General features: G+C 48.0%; 1 protein-coding gene across 1 annotated transcript; it reads left to right on the forward strand.

Moving 5' to 3' along the window:
• Positions 1 to 1,272: 1,272 nt before the first annotated feature.
• Positions 1,273 to 14,215, forward strand: LOC146189559 (uncharacterized). The gene is made up of 3 exons (XM_084604331.1): positions 1,273 to 1,608; positions 8,090 to 8,366; positions 11,000 to 14,215. Exons 2-3 carry the CDS (start codon positions 8,100 to 8,102, stop codon positions 12,833 to 12,835), a joined length of 2,103 nt encoding a protein of 700 aa, XP_084460457.1. The 5' UTR covers positions 1,273 to 1,608; positions 8,090 to 8,099; the 3' UTR covers positions 12,836 to 14,215.
• Positions 14,216 to 17,102: the final 2,887 nt, after the last annotated feature.

The following is a 17,102-nucleotide window of genomic DNA, read 5'->3' on the forward strand; positions in this document are numbered from 1 at the left end:
CTCATGTACCCTCCAGAGGCCTTCTGGCAAGATTTGTGCGTCCACAAAATGTGTTACATTTTTCTTGTTACTTTTCCGGACCTGGTACAGCTGGATTGTATACTGAGAAGTCGAGCAGCCTGTCGCTTCCGTACCGATTAGCGAGGGTGTGTCTTGTCCAGATGGACACACATTGCATACGGGATGATGATGTGTTCGGATACCCTACTCTGCTCAGGGGCGATCACCAAGGCATAGATCACATTTATCACGTCGATATGACAATGTCGACTGAACGAATGATGTTTATAAAGGACCTACACGAGGGTCCCCAATGTCCAAGCAGTCTAGAGACCGGTCGCTCCCAGGTACCGGATTCTGGTAAATCTGGACTTTCTGTAGTCAGCTATGTCTAAACGATCGAACTGGCGCCATCGCACCGAGTGTGTCTTCATTCTAACGCAATACGAGGCTAACCGAGTATCAACTAGGATGACCACTAACCTGCCATGGGCATCAGGCGGCTCATGATAAATGTTGTCAAGCAGGGCAGGATGAATGACACGATGTCGGCGTCTACAACGTCCATCTCTGCAAAGCTCGGAGCAGCGCGAAATGTATGCACTTATCAGGTACACGACACGCACGTGTGCGCAACGCCGGCACAGAGGCGTCCATCCGTCCGCTTCCGTCACATTTGTCTGCTCGAGCGACGAGGCACCACCGGCACTACGCCGCGAACCACTCCTCGCGGACTACTGGAGCGTCGCCGGCCTACCTGCGCCAGTAATGCAACAGCTGCTAGCGAACTATGCCCATCCTCCGATGCTGTTGCTGGATTGGCGCCGATAGCAATTTTTTTTTTCTATTGCACGTGCTGCTGAAGCTGGGCACGCATATATTTCACCGCGACAGACCCGAAGCAGGCAACCGTGCGAAACCGTATACGTGCGCTTTGCACGGAATTCATCCCTGAGTCTCGCTGGGGGAAGCATTTCGTGTGACAAGGTAAAATTTGAGTCAGCTTATCCGAGAACCAAATTCACGAAGAACGACACATCACGGTCAGGAACACGTGCGCCATGGCTTAGTTACTCCGGACATGTCATTGACCACGGACGTGTGCTGGACAGGTTCGGACAGTGCTTTTCGCGAGAAGAGAGCTCGATATCGGCTCCCGGCCGCGATTTACTTCACCTGCAGCTTCTACAGTGCTGCGCCGTTTTACCGGAACACAGTGTTATTATGACGGCGGCTAACGGCATGCGGATCTGTTAGGCGACCGATTCAAACAAACGCTGTTCCCTCACTCTCGCCTCGCGGCGGCTTGCCCATCGAGACCGCGAGCGGCAAAAGAATAAAAACTGCGCGTCAGTCACGTGACCGAGTGTGTGCGGCCTCGCGTTTTGCCACATCCGTTGTGTGTGTGTGTGTGTGTGTGTATGTTGCCGTGAAAGAAGCACATGTTCCCAGACTGGCGCCGGCGGCTGTGGGTAGCATTAGCCGCAGTGGTGTTGCCAAATAGCGCAGCGGTGTCATCGGGCACAGCCGCTGTTGCTGCTTCGAGTCGCAAGCAGTCTGTGCTACACGGAAGCGCGGGAATCCGGACGGCGTGCGACGCTGCCAAAGGTAGGTTCTGCTGGATGTACAGGTGCGGAAAAAAGTAAACTGAGCACGTTATTTAATTCGGTCTAACATTTTCACGTCTTTCCTGTTTGAGACTGACTGGCACGGCACATACAGGCAGGTAGCAAATGCCAGGGAGCTTTCACTTGGACAAATATAGGATGCGGGATTTAATACAAGCCTCGGCGGCCGCTTTTCGATGGAGGCGAAAAGCAAGGCGTCCGCGTGCTGTGCGATGTCAGTGCACGTTAAAGAACCCCAGGTGGTCGAAATTTCCGGAGCCTTCCACTACGGCGCGCAGCGCAGAGGAAGAATATACATCGGCGCATCTGGTTGACGCATCTCGATGTTATGATGCGTGCTTTATCGGCGACTTGAGCGAAAATGCGCTGCTGTGGCGATTCGGCAGACCCTGCTCGACGTCCTGTCTCCTTCTACTTGTCTATACGAATGCCACCACTTTAAACCTTCGTGACCATTGGGGTTCAAGATACGCTTGACGGTGAGTCTTGCTCTTTAGAGTTAAACGCTCATAGGTGGTTGGGTGAATGCGGTCGAAATATAACCGTTGCGGCCACGCATATTGTAAGTGATGGCCTTTCCCTAGTGAAAAGAATGTATGAGGCAATAACCTCACATTTTCTCACACAATCTCACTCAATTCACTTAATAAATCACATACAAGTCGCATATAATTGCGTAAGGTCTCATAGCTTCTTGTAAATTATCATAAATTATGTACGATATTTTATGATAATGATATGAACCATATGAGAGTCTATGCGATTAGATGAGATTTTATGAGGGTATTGCCACGTAGAACTTTTGGTTTTTCAGTAAGGTTGTGACGAAGCAAAATGTTTCATGCCACCAAGCAACGCCGCCGAGTCGAAGAGTAACAGCGCGACTTCGCTAGGCTGCCAATAATGTGAACATCGCAATGTAGATATAGGTCAGACGGATATGTCGACGCCCGGTCGCTCTCTGCTGCGCATCTGCTGATAGAGCATCTTGGCATGCATTTTTTCAAACTCTGCCTTTGCTCGCGTGCTCAGTTTTACTTTTGTTGCATCTGTACAAACTCATTGTCCCGCTAGCCCGAAAGATTCGGCATTCTCGAGCTAAAAGCGGGAGTGCTTTCTTCTCGTCATGAAGAGTGCGCAATGACCTGTTTGGGTGGTTTGCGAAAGGCAAAAGTTTATGGAATGAAGGAATGGGGAACATTTCATGTCAAATATTGGTGGGGCGTATTTCGTATAAGTCATGATCTCATGTCCCGTGCTTCGATGTCCTTATACCACCCTACTGAAAAATTGTATGAAGCAATAACCTCATATTTTCTCACACAATCTCACTCAGTTCACATAAGAAATCACATACAAGTCGCATATAATTGCATAAGGTCTCATAGTTTCTTGTACATTACCAATAATTATGTACGATATTTTATGATAATGATGTGCAACTTACGCGAGTCTATGCGATTAGATGAGATTTTATGAGGTTATTGCACCTTAGAACTTTTGGTTTTTCAGTAGGGCAGGGCAATCGATGCACCGACGGGCACCTGGACTAGGAGTACATTGGTATAACTTAGGAAATTTTGGGCATTTAATGACTGGTAGTGCAGTCAGTTCGGACCACTCAGTAATCCAGTGTAGAGATGTGCACGGGCTGAATATTTGAGCCTGGCCCGACACTGATTGGGCTTGAACCCGGCCAGGCTCCGCTCGACCTGCTATATAACTGAAGCTGAAGGTAGTTGATGGCGGAAGATGGAAGATGCAGAAGGAATTTCAGGACAATGATTTTATTTATATATGATGTTATAACATCTTGGAATGTTGAGTTATCACGTTTACGATGAGAATCTGTAGAATATGAATAGGCAGATTACACAGAATTATCATTCTAACTTATGCAAAAACAATAACATATTTGATGAAAGCTTCAGGCATTCGCGGCAGTCCTGGATCTTGAATCCGGCAGCGCTGAAGTTTCTTTCGCTGCTCAAACTGGTGGCTGGAATGAATTATACGTTCTTCGAAAGAGGAACAAGTTTTCGGTACTTGGCTTCCTTCTTTCTCCAAAAAAAGCACGCTGGGTCTAACCCTGAGCAAGGGTTTGATTCTGCGACTAAGTACTCAGCGAGCTCGCTTACCGTGTACCTTTCGCAGCGCCGTCAAGGCGCCGCCGCTGCATCACCTGCATCGAGGCAACTCAAGGATCGCGAATGCTTTGACTATAGTTCTATGGCTAGCTTCCACCGAAGCTATGTTGAGGCCAAGAGCGAGCCACACAGAGACGATGGGCGACAGCTTAGCAGGAATCTAGAAACGGACACCTAACACCTGCTCCGATGTTACCGAAGAGAGGGGACGTGAAAGACGAAACTGGATAGCCCACAAGCGGCCCTTCTGCTCGATCGTTGACGGCTAGCAAAGATCTGTTCTCGGTGAGGGCGCGTGGTGGAGAGGGGAGGATCGACGTCGGGAGGGAACTCGAAGCTCTTGCGTGGGGAGGACGCCTTAAAGCAATGCACTGTGCATTCGAGGCGTCTAGCGCACCATGACCACAATCGCGCTTTCGCAAAAAGTTGTGTGTACTCGGAATCGCTGTGTCCAGCTCAGCCCTGCCCAGCCGAGGCCAATACACCTGGGCCCGACCCTAACCCGTGCACACCTGTAATCCAGTGCAGCGAAACATGCTTAATCGCGGTGGTTGCTGTGAACTAAGAAATGTCAGGCTGTGGAGACGCATGAGGCCAATATGTCACAGAAATGAGCATTGACGTTGAAATCGATGTACAAAGTCTCTAGACCGGGAAACATTGCACCAAAATTCAGTCGACCCAATCATTTTTTGACCACACATTTCCACTTCTTTACAAGAAACTAATGGCTGCAAAGCGTCACTTCGTGAGCCCGAACGCTTCACGGAGCTAAGCACAGTTTTTATGCGATAATGATAGGTCCGTGTCACTCGGGAGATTAAATGTTTTACGATAAACGACACTGACTGTGTAACGTCCCAGGTAGCACAAAGTGGGCTATGAAGGGTGGGTGGGCCCCGGTGGGCCCGATGTAGGCTATGCAGGACAGCCCCCGTGGGCTCAATGTGGATGCTGCAAGAGGGGCCGACGTAGGCCCGAAGGGGGCTGTCAACAAAGCCCCAATAGGCCCCACTAGGGGCCGATGCAGGCAGCCCTTGTGGGGCTGCCCACATTTTTCCGGCATTGTTAAAAGGACACATCCCGCCAACTCCCCGCGATGGTCCTACTTTGGACCGATCTGGGCAGCCGCTTTGGAGGAGCATTTTTTTTTATTTCTGTTAGCCCCTCAGATAACGACACAGGACCAATGCGGGTTCTATAGCGCTAGCCGCACTTGGGCTTGCCCACATTATTCTCATAGGGGTCCGACGCAGGAAATTGATGGAAAGCCCTAGTCCAAGTTTTCCCAATCAATATTTATGCACATAATTAATTATTTTATACATGTCTGCACTTTCTAAACAGCCACAATAATAAATTTTACAATAATTCATAACATTCATCTAGCCGAAATGACTTCATGTACATCTTGTTCAGGCTATGGAGATGTGTGTTCTGAACAGTAATATTGTGCTGGGAGTTGCAGGCTGTCCAAAGCAACCACATAAGAGGCAACAGTTAGCAATCAGTTTTAGTATTTGTAGCGCAATTTGCATGAGCGCGAGAACTAAAGCCATGTAAATTTCTAATCGACTAAACATGGCAGCAATTGTTATACAAATCATCTATAACAGTAATTTAGGGCAACATCTAATGCAAATAAAGGTTGGAAACGATGATTACGCAATTGCACGCACGCCTTCTAGCCCCATTACGGCCGATGTGGGACCTACAGCGTTTTTGTGTGGGCATCCCCAATTGGGCTGGGTGTTGGTTTTGAACCTAAAGCCCACTTTCTGTTGCACGTGCCTTCAAATTTCCCACAAGGGATCAATTTTGGTATCATGCGGGCCCTCCCTCCCGCCTTCCAGCCCCATTACGGCCCATGTGGGATATAAAGCAGTTAAATGGGGCTTGCCCACTTTTGCCCCATCGGGGACCGATGCAGGTTTTATGATGGTTGCCCCGGCCCCACTTGCCTACATCGGACCTACTGGGGCCCCACATTCTGTGCTACCTGGGGTGAGGGCCGACTCGGCATTTATATAAGTGAAGCGCGCGGCGACTCAGCGAAGAAAGCGGCGTATCAGCCGGACGCAGCTGATCGGTGGACGACTGCGTCTACTGCGAGATGTCTTTACGGCTGCGAAGCAGGCGGTTAGGTTCAAAACTGGGGGCCGACTTCACCGAGAATTGCACACGCTCTGCCAACGACTCGAACACAGCGAGCGTAGCTGCATTGCGCATGCGCTATGAATTTAGTCGAGCGTGATGGATGCCAGGATGGCTGGTTATGATGTATAGGCCAGTACACAATGAGTGAGGCTACAGGGTTGTCACAAGTGCTATGCTTAGGTCTGGAAACGGCTTATTATACGAGCCAGCTCTTGCGTCTCCTATAATAAGTCCTCGAGCCAGCTTTCGCACGCTGGATAACCATTTAGTATGATTGGTTTGGTTTGGTTCATGGGCTTTAACTCCCCAAAGCGACTTAGGCTACGGGGGATGGTGTACTGGAGGGCTCCGGAAAATTGGACCACCTGGAGTCCTTTAATATGCACTGACATTGAACTGCAACGGGCGCCTTGCTTTTAAAAGCGGCCGCCGCGGCTGGGATTCGATCCCGCATCCTTGGGCACAGCATTCTAGCGCCCCAACCACTGCACCACCGCGGCAGGAACGAACCCATCGGGGCCCTTTGAATCCCTAGACGGACGCGCTACTAAATTCTATAGGCTACGCAAGCACATTCGTACGGTTTGATTTGAGCGTAACCTATATCAGGTGGTCTTTAAAAAAAATTTGGTAGCTAATGACGACCATATGCTAATGAGTATGTTTGTGATAAGAGGCACAGGTTAAAGTTTTGTGAATAAATGAACAGCTAAATGCATGTACGCCTTCCCAATTTTTATCGGTAACGAGTGTTGCATCGCTAAGTGCATGCGACATGTAAAATGCTTCTCTCATCTTTTCAACGCACGGTGTACTAATGAATGGCCTTTTTCTTGCAATAGCACGTTACAATGAAAGGCTCTCTCAATTCAGTCAAGTTACAGCACGAATCAATAAGCAGCGCAACCGATAGAAGAGTGTTATACGATACATTTAGAGATGCAACACTTGATATTGATAAAAAAATTGGCAGGGTGTACATGAGCGTGAACCCGCAAGGAGAGCGTAGCTTAAGCGTCCCCTCGATTTTATGGCCCCACCCCAAAATATTCGCCCTCATAGGCGACAGACTCAGCACTTCGGGAAAACTAAAGAAACCCTCCCCAAATACCACGCAGCCCGTGGCAATGTGGCTGATAAGCCAACCAAGGCGTTTCCGTTCACTGTTGAAAAATATCTTCACAACTGCCTTGAGCACATTGCACGCGACTTTTTGCACTTATCGCGTTCCTGTAAGCAGTAAGTGATCATGCATTTACCCATTTCAGGCTTAACGAAGAGGTTCACCCTAATAAACGCTCGAAGATTACGACGCGTACGATCTTCGTTCAATAATTGCCGAGTTTGAGCGATTTCTTGGTAATTACACCCGCCGCGGTGTGCTTAGTGGGATTATTTGGTAATTACACCCGCCTTGGCGTGCTTAGTAGGATTCTTTGGTAATTACACCCACCGCGGTGTGCTTAGTGGTAAGACGCTCAGCTACTGAGCCGGAGTATACCCAGAACCGAACCTGGCCGCGGCGGCGACATCCGCGTTTCAATAGAGGTAAAACGCTCATGCTATCAAGGCTGTTGAACTCTGTGCCTAATGTAGTTATGTGCAAAAATATGCGGGTTTCGGGTGTGCAAGGAATCAATATAGGCGATTAATGAGATTTTCGCGGTAGAGTATGTGTTATAATTAACTTTTCTCCCTGAATGAGTAACCACTGCCGATGACGTAGCGGGTGGCGTAATCCAGTCTATTGATGTGACGCGCGCTCCCTCTCCGCTCATTCTTTCGTGCGCTCAGACCTTGAGCAATATGTGATAAAGCTGTACCAGAGAATTCACTTCAGTTGTAGCGATCGACGGCCATAGGAAAAGCTGGCTGTGCCTGACAATTCGAACCTATGACCATATACAGGCACAGAGCAGTTGAATGAGCATCATGTACAAGGCTGGGAACTAGGCTGGGTTAACTGTGAACTAAACTGTTCGCTGGCTTCCGAGAACTGGGCTGACATGGGACAGAACATGCTGTTAATAGGTGCGTACGACGTGATTGTTAATGGTGATGATAGAAATAAGCGCATAACTCGATCAATATGATTAATTAATTAATTAGTTAATTGATTTATTGTTTGATTGATTGATTGATCGATCGATTCTGCAGGGTGAATGCCATGACCCGGCGGAATCGTGTTTCTCACGCGGTCCTCGTCTCTCTTCTGTTCTTGGGAGTCTTCATATTGATGACGTCACCACCCTGGCGTCTGGCTAGACGAGGCAACGGTGCTCCCACCGAATTCCTCAGGCACCGCTTCTGGAACTACGACCCCGAGTCTCAGGAGCCGAGAGACCCACGACAGAGCTGCTCGCTACCAGCCCTGCACCCTTTCCACCCCGCCGTGTGGCCATATCTGAACCCGATCGCTCCCGTTGTCTGTAAGGTATACATCGCTGGACTCGTTCGTGTTATGCTTAGGCTTTGAAGGGACGAATTTGGGGCAGCGCAGTTGTACTTCTTACGATGACAGTTGTATAGAATGACAATCAATTCAAGTCTATAAGTTGCTCTTGACGTTACAAAGGCCACGACGGAGCCCAAGGCGTAGCTTCCGTAGTGCAAGTCGCGGGCAGGTTGTGATAAGCAAATCGGAAAACTCGCAGGTTTTTGCCGTGACACTGGTCTGAAATATGGCAGCAGCTATGACACCGGTGCAAAGCCAGCTGTATTAAGCAGCGCCTGAAGGCCAGCACATGAAAACAACCCCTATGTTCGCATATACTGCGGTTCTGATAAAAGAAAATAAAGTCATCAGCGACAAATGAAATGAGAAGAAGACAATTCAAACACAAACGGTAAAACCAAAATGTTTTAACCACGGCAAGCTCAGTACTAGCGCAGGCTAATTTCACTTCGAAGGAGCTATCATAATCATCATCATCATCATCATCAGCAGCAGCAGCAGCAGCAGCAGCAGCAGCAGCAGCAGCAGCAGCAGCAGCAGCAGCAGCAGCAGCAGCAGCAGCAGCAGCAGCAGCAGCAGCAGCAGCAGCAGCAGCAGCAGCAGCAGCAGCAGCAGCCGTGATATACTCACTGCAGGGCGAAGACCTTTCCCGTATTATTCCAGTTAACCTACTTGCTGCATCTACTTCACCCCTGCGAAATTCTTAACCTCATCTGCCCACCCAAATTTCTGCTGCCTCCTGCTACGCTTTCCTTCCCTTGGAATCCAATTTGTTGCCCTCACCGACCATTGGTTATCCATTCTTCGCACTACATGTCCTGCCCATGCCTATTTCTTCTTCTTGATTTCCACCAGAATGTCATTAACTCGAGTTATTTATCTGACCTACTCTCCGTTCCATAGCTTTTTGCTTTTGCGAAGTAGAACTCTCTTTTTTTTTTTTTTTTTTTACCCTCCATGTTTCAGCCCCATATGAGAGTGCCGGGAAGATGCAACTGTTGTATATTTTTCTCTTGAGTCAACTTTTATATCCATTCATCCCCTTCCCCCAGTGCAGGGTAGCAAACCGGTTGCTGTTACGGGTTAGCCTCCCTGCCTTTCCTCCTCATCTTCCTCCTCCTCCTCCTTGAGCGATACCGGTGCTGCTAGTCATAGCGTGCGAGTACGTTCCAAATGCGCTCCATTCTAATTTTATTATCTCCCTTTCGGGGTCCGGATCTGCGATTACTACCTGTCCTAAGCAGACATATTCGTCTATTACTTCCAGCACTTGGCCACCTATAGTAAACTGTTGTTCCTTTCCCATGCTTTTCAACGTTACCTTACTCCTCTGCATATTAATCTTTAGATCTATCTTTCTGCTGCTCCTCTCTCTGTCATTAATCATTTGTTGCAATTGGTCCCCTGAGTTACTTAGCAAGGCAATGTCATCATCGAATCGCGGATTACTGAGATATTCTCCATCAACCTTGATCCCTAACTGCTCCCACCCCCGGTCCCTTAATGCATCCTCTAAGCAAGCTGTAAATAGCGCTGGAGAGATCGTGTCTCCTTGCCTGACACCTTTCTTAATTGGGATTTTATTACTTTCTTTATGCAGATCTAACTATGGTTGCTGTGCAGCCCGTCCACTATAGATATATTCCAGTATATTCTGTTTTCGCAATGCCTGCATGACTGCTGAGGTTTCTACTGAGTCATGCTTCCTCGCAGTCAATGAATGATATATGTATGGGGCTATTATGCTTACGGTTTCCCATTTCGTCTGTTTTTTAGGGCGGGCTTCTGTTTACTCAACCCATCTTCCGTCAACACAAATGAGGGTCAGTGCGGGTGTTCCGATCAAGAAGAAAAAAAAAAAACATGTCGCTAATAAAGTAGACGAATGTTTCTTTGGGACCTCGCATGATGGCGTTCACCGAACTTTAATCATGCTGTGCTTCCCTTTAAATATTTTGTGGCTTGCCTCATATTATATCCATCACTTTCTATAATCCCTCGCCCACCCCCCTCCCCCGCCATTACCTTTGTACTTATCTTTAGTTAACCGCGGCCATTAACCACGTCAAAAACGTGGTTACTTACGAGGGCCGAACGAAAAAAAAATGTTTCATGCATGAACTGATAGCTTTCGGTGACCGATCAATCATTTCCTTTTTTCATTTTGCTTCTTTTCAATAAGTTCACATCTTGTTCTTGCTATTGTGTTTTTAATTAATAGATGAAGGGTCAGAACATTTGAAGTTATACCTATAACAAACACCTGTGTGTTTAGCCTGTGCGCATAGCCTTTTGTTTGGTGTTCTTACGATTTTGTTTTACTACGAGTTGTGTTTTTCGCCCTATTATTTGAGACACGCAGTGCCATACGTATTGTATTTTGCTTTTGATTACTTCTCACCTATCCCTTCAACTTGGTATAGAGGGGCTGCGGCTTCGTCAAGCTGTCTTTAAGAGCTTTTTCTATAGCTCCTTTGTCGCGGTAGTTTTGGAGGCAGGAATGCATTTAATAATTATTATTATTATTTATTCTACCGTTAAGTAATGGCTATGCTAAGGCATATCTGTCATGTAGCAGCGCTATACCATTCCTTTTTTTTTTTTCTTGAAAGGTTCGGCAACCCTGGCTGACGTACGTTGACTCCTATGGAAACCTTCGATTCAACGATTCCTCTGGCTACTCACTGTCGAACCTTCAGTGCACCTACAAGACCGTCCATCGCGTCACTGACAACAAAGTGGCGTACAGCGAAGCCATTCCGTTCACGCGGGACAAAGTACCTCTCACAGAAGGCATAATTTCCGTCAGCTGCAGCAACTTCTTGAAGTGGCCCGTTTATAGCAACATCCATGCTGCGGTGGTGCGCCGTCGCCCTCCAGGGGGACTAACGGTAACTCGTCCGAACCGGCGAATTCAAGTGACAAGAAGACATAAGGGCAGCTCGCTACGTTCCAGAGACTCTAGCAGGCATCTTCTAGGCATGCAGCAGAAAAAGCTACCGAACGTACTTATCTTCGGCTTGGACTCTGTCTCGAGGCTGTCCATGATGAGGTTTCTCCCCAAGACGTATGACTACCTGGTGACTCAGCTGGACGCCGTTGTCTTTCGTGGTATGAACAAGGTCGGAGACAACACGTTTCCAAACCTGCTAGCGCTTCTGACTGGCCAGCGAGTGGAGCAAGTCGTCAAACCTGGCCAGAAAGACAAGATTTACGATGACGTCCACATCGTGTGGAAGGACTTTCAGGAGGCTGGATACGAGACGCTGTTCGCCGAAGACTTCCCGGCTTTCGCCTTGTTCAACTATCTTGCCAGAGGTTTCACGAAACCGCCCACGAACTACTACCTCAGACCCTTCTGGCTCGCAGTTTACGAGTCGTTCCTCCTGATGTCCAGTTCCGCGCTCTGCTTCGGCAACACACCCAAGCACATGCTTCAACTCGACTATCTGAAGCGGTATTTCGAAGGTCGCAATGTGAGTGGCAGTGAAAGACCTTTCTTCGCCTTCTCGTATCTAGTGGAGATAAGTCACGACTTCTCGCAACAGGTCGGAGCCGCCGACGACGACTTCGTGGAGTTTCTCACCTACCTTCGAACTAACGGCCACTTAGACAATACGTTTCTTTTCTTCCTGTCGGACCACGGGCACCGCTTCGATTCGATTCGGTCGACTTTCGTGGGTCGAATCGAGGAACGTCTGCCTTTCTTTGCATTGAAGCTGCCCACCGGAACGGACTGGCTACGGCCGCAACAGAACGAGGTGGCATCGGGTTCAACACTAACGAGACTCCGCCTTTCTGATATCAAATCGAACCTTGAATCGAATGCAGGTCGTCTAACGACCCCTTTCGACACCTACACGACGCTTCGAGACATCGCCTCACTCACAGGCAGCACAGCTCTCAAAGATGAAGATAAATCACTCTACGGCATCAGCCTCTTCGACAAGGTTCCACGAGACCGAACTTGCAAGCAAGCGGGCATACCGTCCGAGTACTGTTCATGTAGTTCCGAGGTTCCCATAGAGCTTAACAGTCCGCTGGTATGGAAAGCGGCCAGGGCGCTTGTTGAAAAGGTGAACGACCTTTTGAACAGTGGCGAACTTGATGCAGCGGTCATGAGCCGATGCGCCAAGCTTAGTCTGCGTCGCGTCCATGATGCCCATGAACTTCTCGTAGTCGATGACATGAGGGAGACCGCGGACGACACGAGACGGCTCAGGGTCACGGTGGAAGTGCTACCGAGTGCCGCCTTGCTAGAAGGCATGATGCTTATGAACGACGATGAAGAGTTCGATGTCTTTGGCGACATAAGTCGCATCAACAAGTACGGAAACCAGTCTCGCTGCATCCGTCACGAGGTTCTGCGCAAGTACTGCTACTGCCAAATAGAAGTACCGAGTACTTCATCGGATGACCAGGAACGGACACTTTCTACTGTTACGTAGAGAAATGTACGAGATATCACTGGAAATGAATCTCAACACAATTCTCACCGAGGCGAGGCATCCTAACCCAGGTATCAGGCTACCTGTGTGTTCCCGGCGACGTACGTGAAACGTGGCAGAACTGTAAGCCTTGGATAAGGCCGCAGACGTAACTGTGAGTTACAGAAAGGCGGCCGCAAGTTAGCGGCGTCCCTCATGTTGTGAATTATGAAGGCGAAGGCCACATGACCAAGTGAATCAAGATCTAAATGGTCGAACAGCCGACCGCTAATCATCAAATGCCAACTTGTGCGCGCTATAATGATTTTCGGGTCCGCAACTTCGGTGTCATTAATCTCCTATGCTTTTGGGGTAACAGTGCGTGCGTGTGCGTGTGTATATATAATTTTTCGACTGATGGTGGAAAGTAGGACGGTTGAAATGAAGGCCATAAAATCATTTTTTTATGGACGGCACCTCGAATTAATGACAATACAGCGCACGTACCTTCCTGAAGCTGGGCTCACAAAAACATCTATGTATATCAGCGGCTCACTCCAGCGCTTTGCTGCAGAGAATTACTGACAATGGACCCCTTGCAAAAATCGTTAAGTAGGCTTTCCCACGCTGCTTCTTTCCCCAAACATGGCGTCACTGGCTGCCAGAAAAACGGCGATATAGACCTGAAATCGCGTATTGCTTCTACACAGATGCATTTAGTGGTAATAGGGCAGTTATGCGAATATGTTCTGATGCATAAATCATATGAATTATGGCCATAATACAATGTTTCCATACATTGCAGTTCTGCCATTAGTGGGGAATGCAGCATAGAGGTGAAGCCAACTTAACATTTATGAAAGGGGTCTATTGTCATCCAGCAACTAAAACGTCTTAAAGGGCCCTGAGCTTCAAGTCGAATTCTATTGTTCCGCTTAAGCAAGTAGTAGAGGTGATTTTGAGAATATTACTCCAAAGCAGCGTGACAGGCGCGACTCAAGGAACTGTTTTCACTGTCTGTTTAGGCAAGATCGTAGGTAATAAATTGCGGTAAATTTTATGTATCGCTTTTCTTGTTTCCACACCTTTATTTTTCTCTTCTTCCATAACCGAGACTGTTTGTTCATATTATCAGGCGCAAGTATAGGACGATCTTCTTGAAGACAATCGTCCTCCTGATTAGTCGAGCATAACAAATAGTTAGAGCTTTCACAAAACACTATAGCAGCTTTTTTTTTTTTTTTTTCGAAACTGATAGGCAGCGAGGTATCCTGCAGCATAAGATGGAAGCCTGCCAGCGTTACACGTGCAAACAGAAAAAAAAATGTATAGCTTGAATAAATGCACAAGGAAGCCAACAGTCAGCACCAAGCAAACCATGCGGTAATGTTCATATTTTCATTTTAGAGCGCAGCTCTTTGGCGCCCGTTCCTGGGTTTCGCTTCGGCGTCGCCGTCGGCGTCGGCGTGGACCTCGTAGCCAGCTCCCCAGCCCAGCCGCCCTCTACCGCGCGTGTTATCTGATTGCTGTGCGCGCTCCCCCGTTCGCCGCTGCTTATATCCCCCCCCCCCCCCACGTCCCCGCTTTTCCTGCTTGGTGGCGAGGGTGCTCTCCGGTTGCCGAAACGCCGGCTCGCTATCAGCGGATTACGGTGCGTGCATCCCAAGCCAAAACGCAGAGTCACGTTCTCTTCACTCGCTAGCGGCGTCAGCGGCATCAGTCAGTCGCTGCTACCTGTTCGTCGCGCAACGTTCCTATGGGCCCACGTGCTGCCTCCCGCAACCTCCCGATAACTTAACTATTTCTCCGACCACAAAGCTTCTTTCACGGCAGCCGAGAACTGTTAATGGAGATTTTCTTGAAGGAATACGTGTGAAGAATTAAAAAAAAGTTGTCTGTAATTGTACATACGTGTCTGTTCGAAATATTTGCCTCAATCTATCGAAAAGGTGAAACAGCTGATAAGCTGCGCTCAAATTTCGCATTAGGAAGTAACGTAATCGTCGGCAATTTTTTTATTTGTGGTGTCGATCAATGAGAAATTTTTAGTTTAATCATTCAATGGTTGCAAGGAAATTGACAATGGTGTAGTGTGAGCAGGGACAACGGGACAAAGCACATGCAGTTTCCCTCAGAAATCTAAATTTTCACGAGACTCTTCTGTTTTGCGGCGGTTAAACCGAACTTTCTAATGTGAAAGGATTTCTTGGTTCATGAGTGGCGCGGACAGAATTTGTGGACAGGATTTGTCGACAGAGCCTGTCCGCATGACCTGTGAAGAAAAAAAAAAGAATTGCCGCCACTGGTTTTCGAATCCCCGCCAGAACGAACACATCGGCTTCCCTGGCCCAGGCTCGAGAGCACTTTATTGCCGCTTTTTTTTTTCTTTTTGCTTCCAGCACCACACAAATGCAGATCGCTATGTAGTATGCATCAGCGTTACACAATGGTACATGGTTATTATTAAAAATTTCTCAGGCTTCCCAGGTCATCTCACTCACTCAGGCGTGACCGACTGCGGTGACAAATTCTGACAATATATACATTGCCACTATCCTTGGTCACTCTATGCTATCGCTGCAGTCGGCCACGCCTCGTGTATAACTGCAACACGCTCGCGATGTGCAGTAAGCGTCGTCGTCGTCTTTGTGGAGTTCCATCTGCGTCGCGCTTTTATTTAACTTATACGTAAATAAGTCATGCACATAGACAATCCGCCCGAGTGCGGCCGGGGTTTCTCTATAGTAAAGTGTCGGGCGAACCCACCAAGCGGCTTGACAACTCGCGATGCTTTCGAATTACTGAACCTAAGCGCACTTAAGTGCACCCCTGGATTTCTTTATTTGTGTCTTGGGCCCTTTGGTGACGCAGTTTTTCTTATTAGAGAGGAAAATATGGGGGGGGGGGGGGGGGGCAGGAGTGTCCGTATACATCTGATGAGAATTGCTCAGGACCCTGAAATGTGCACGCTGTTCCAACGTCGGCGATGCTGATGGTCGTTGGTAAAAAGCCTTTTGGACGGGCCTCACTAGGTCTCCGACTATTATTTGCATGGCAGCATGTGAAGCAATTGTGTTACATTTGTTATAAGGTTAGACTAAATACAGACTAATGTTCAAAGAAACCAGGAGGAAATGCGATTAACTTGAGCAACAATGCGATTATATATGCGCTAAGGAAGACACATATAGCGGCATGAAAAATATCTTCAACGGCAGCAAAGTGAAACCCATCCCCGATTTCCGAAAGCGGTGGCATATCGCACCGCAAGTTCACTCCATTGTGGGCCTCATCAGCTTGTAGAATCAAAGTTCCTAAATCAAGCGGCGCACTGCTCAGTGTATTCTAGGATAGTGGCTCTGCCATTTGTATAGTGGCTAGAAGGGCACCGTAGGCTATGTGTATGGGGCTGGGCGTCCAACCCTCGCCACTTGGGCAGCTTGGCGCGAGAGCATTCACTCGATTTTGTAATATTTTGAGTGGATTTGTATGTTGTATAACTGCAGTGGCCGCTCGAGATCATCTCTTTTAATGCGAAAGCATTACTTCGCTATGCTCCCAGATTTCAGTCCGCAGACCGTGTCCGCAGGCCACACCCGCAAGCCTCGTCCGGAAGCCTCGTCCGCAGGCCTCGTCCGCAGGCCGCGTCCGCAAGCCGCGTCCACAGACCGCGTCAGCAAAATCGTGTTCGTAACAGTTGTAATTGAGAAGTGGTAGAGGTTAGTGAGTGGTGTCAATCGATAGAGGGTGATGTATTGTGTCCTAAAAAATTAGGCCAATAAGTTCGTTAGGTAATTAAATAAAGGCAAAAAAAATGTAAAAGTAAAGGCGAAAATGGTCTCAGCCATTGGCTTGGGCCACATTTGAATGTATCAAATACTAAAATAGTTAATTAAATACGTCAATTAAGTGACGTCAAGGATGTGACGTCACGCAACCTGAAGTCGAGCAAAAAGGCATAGGAAGGGATTGGCGCAGAATTTAGAAGTACCAAAAACTAAAGTAGTTAATTAAAGCAGTGAATTGGGGTGACGTAAGGATGTGACGTCACGCAACCGGAAGTAGAGCCGAAAAAGGGCATAGGAAGGGATTGGCGCGCAATATGAGAGTACCGAAGACTAAAATGGGTAAACTGAATTAATTGGTGCCAAGACTAAAATGGATAAACTGAATTGGTGCCATGGATATGTGACGTCACGCAACTGGTAGTAGAGCCGAAAAAAGGCATAGGAATGGTTTGGAGCAAAATTTGAGAGTACCAAAGACTAAAATGGATAAACAAGAAGTG

Source organism: Amblyomma maculatum, chromosome 5, assembly GCF_055883805.1.
Source record: "Amblyomma maculatum isolate TAMU_Amacu chromosome 5, ASM5588380v1, whole genome shotgun sequence".
Taxonomy (NCBI): Eukaryota; Metazoa; Arthropoda; class Arachnida; order Ixodida; family Ixodidae; genus Amblyomma; species Amblyomma maculatum.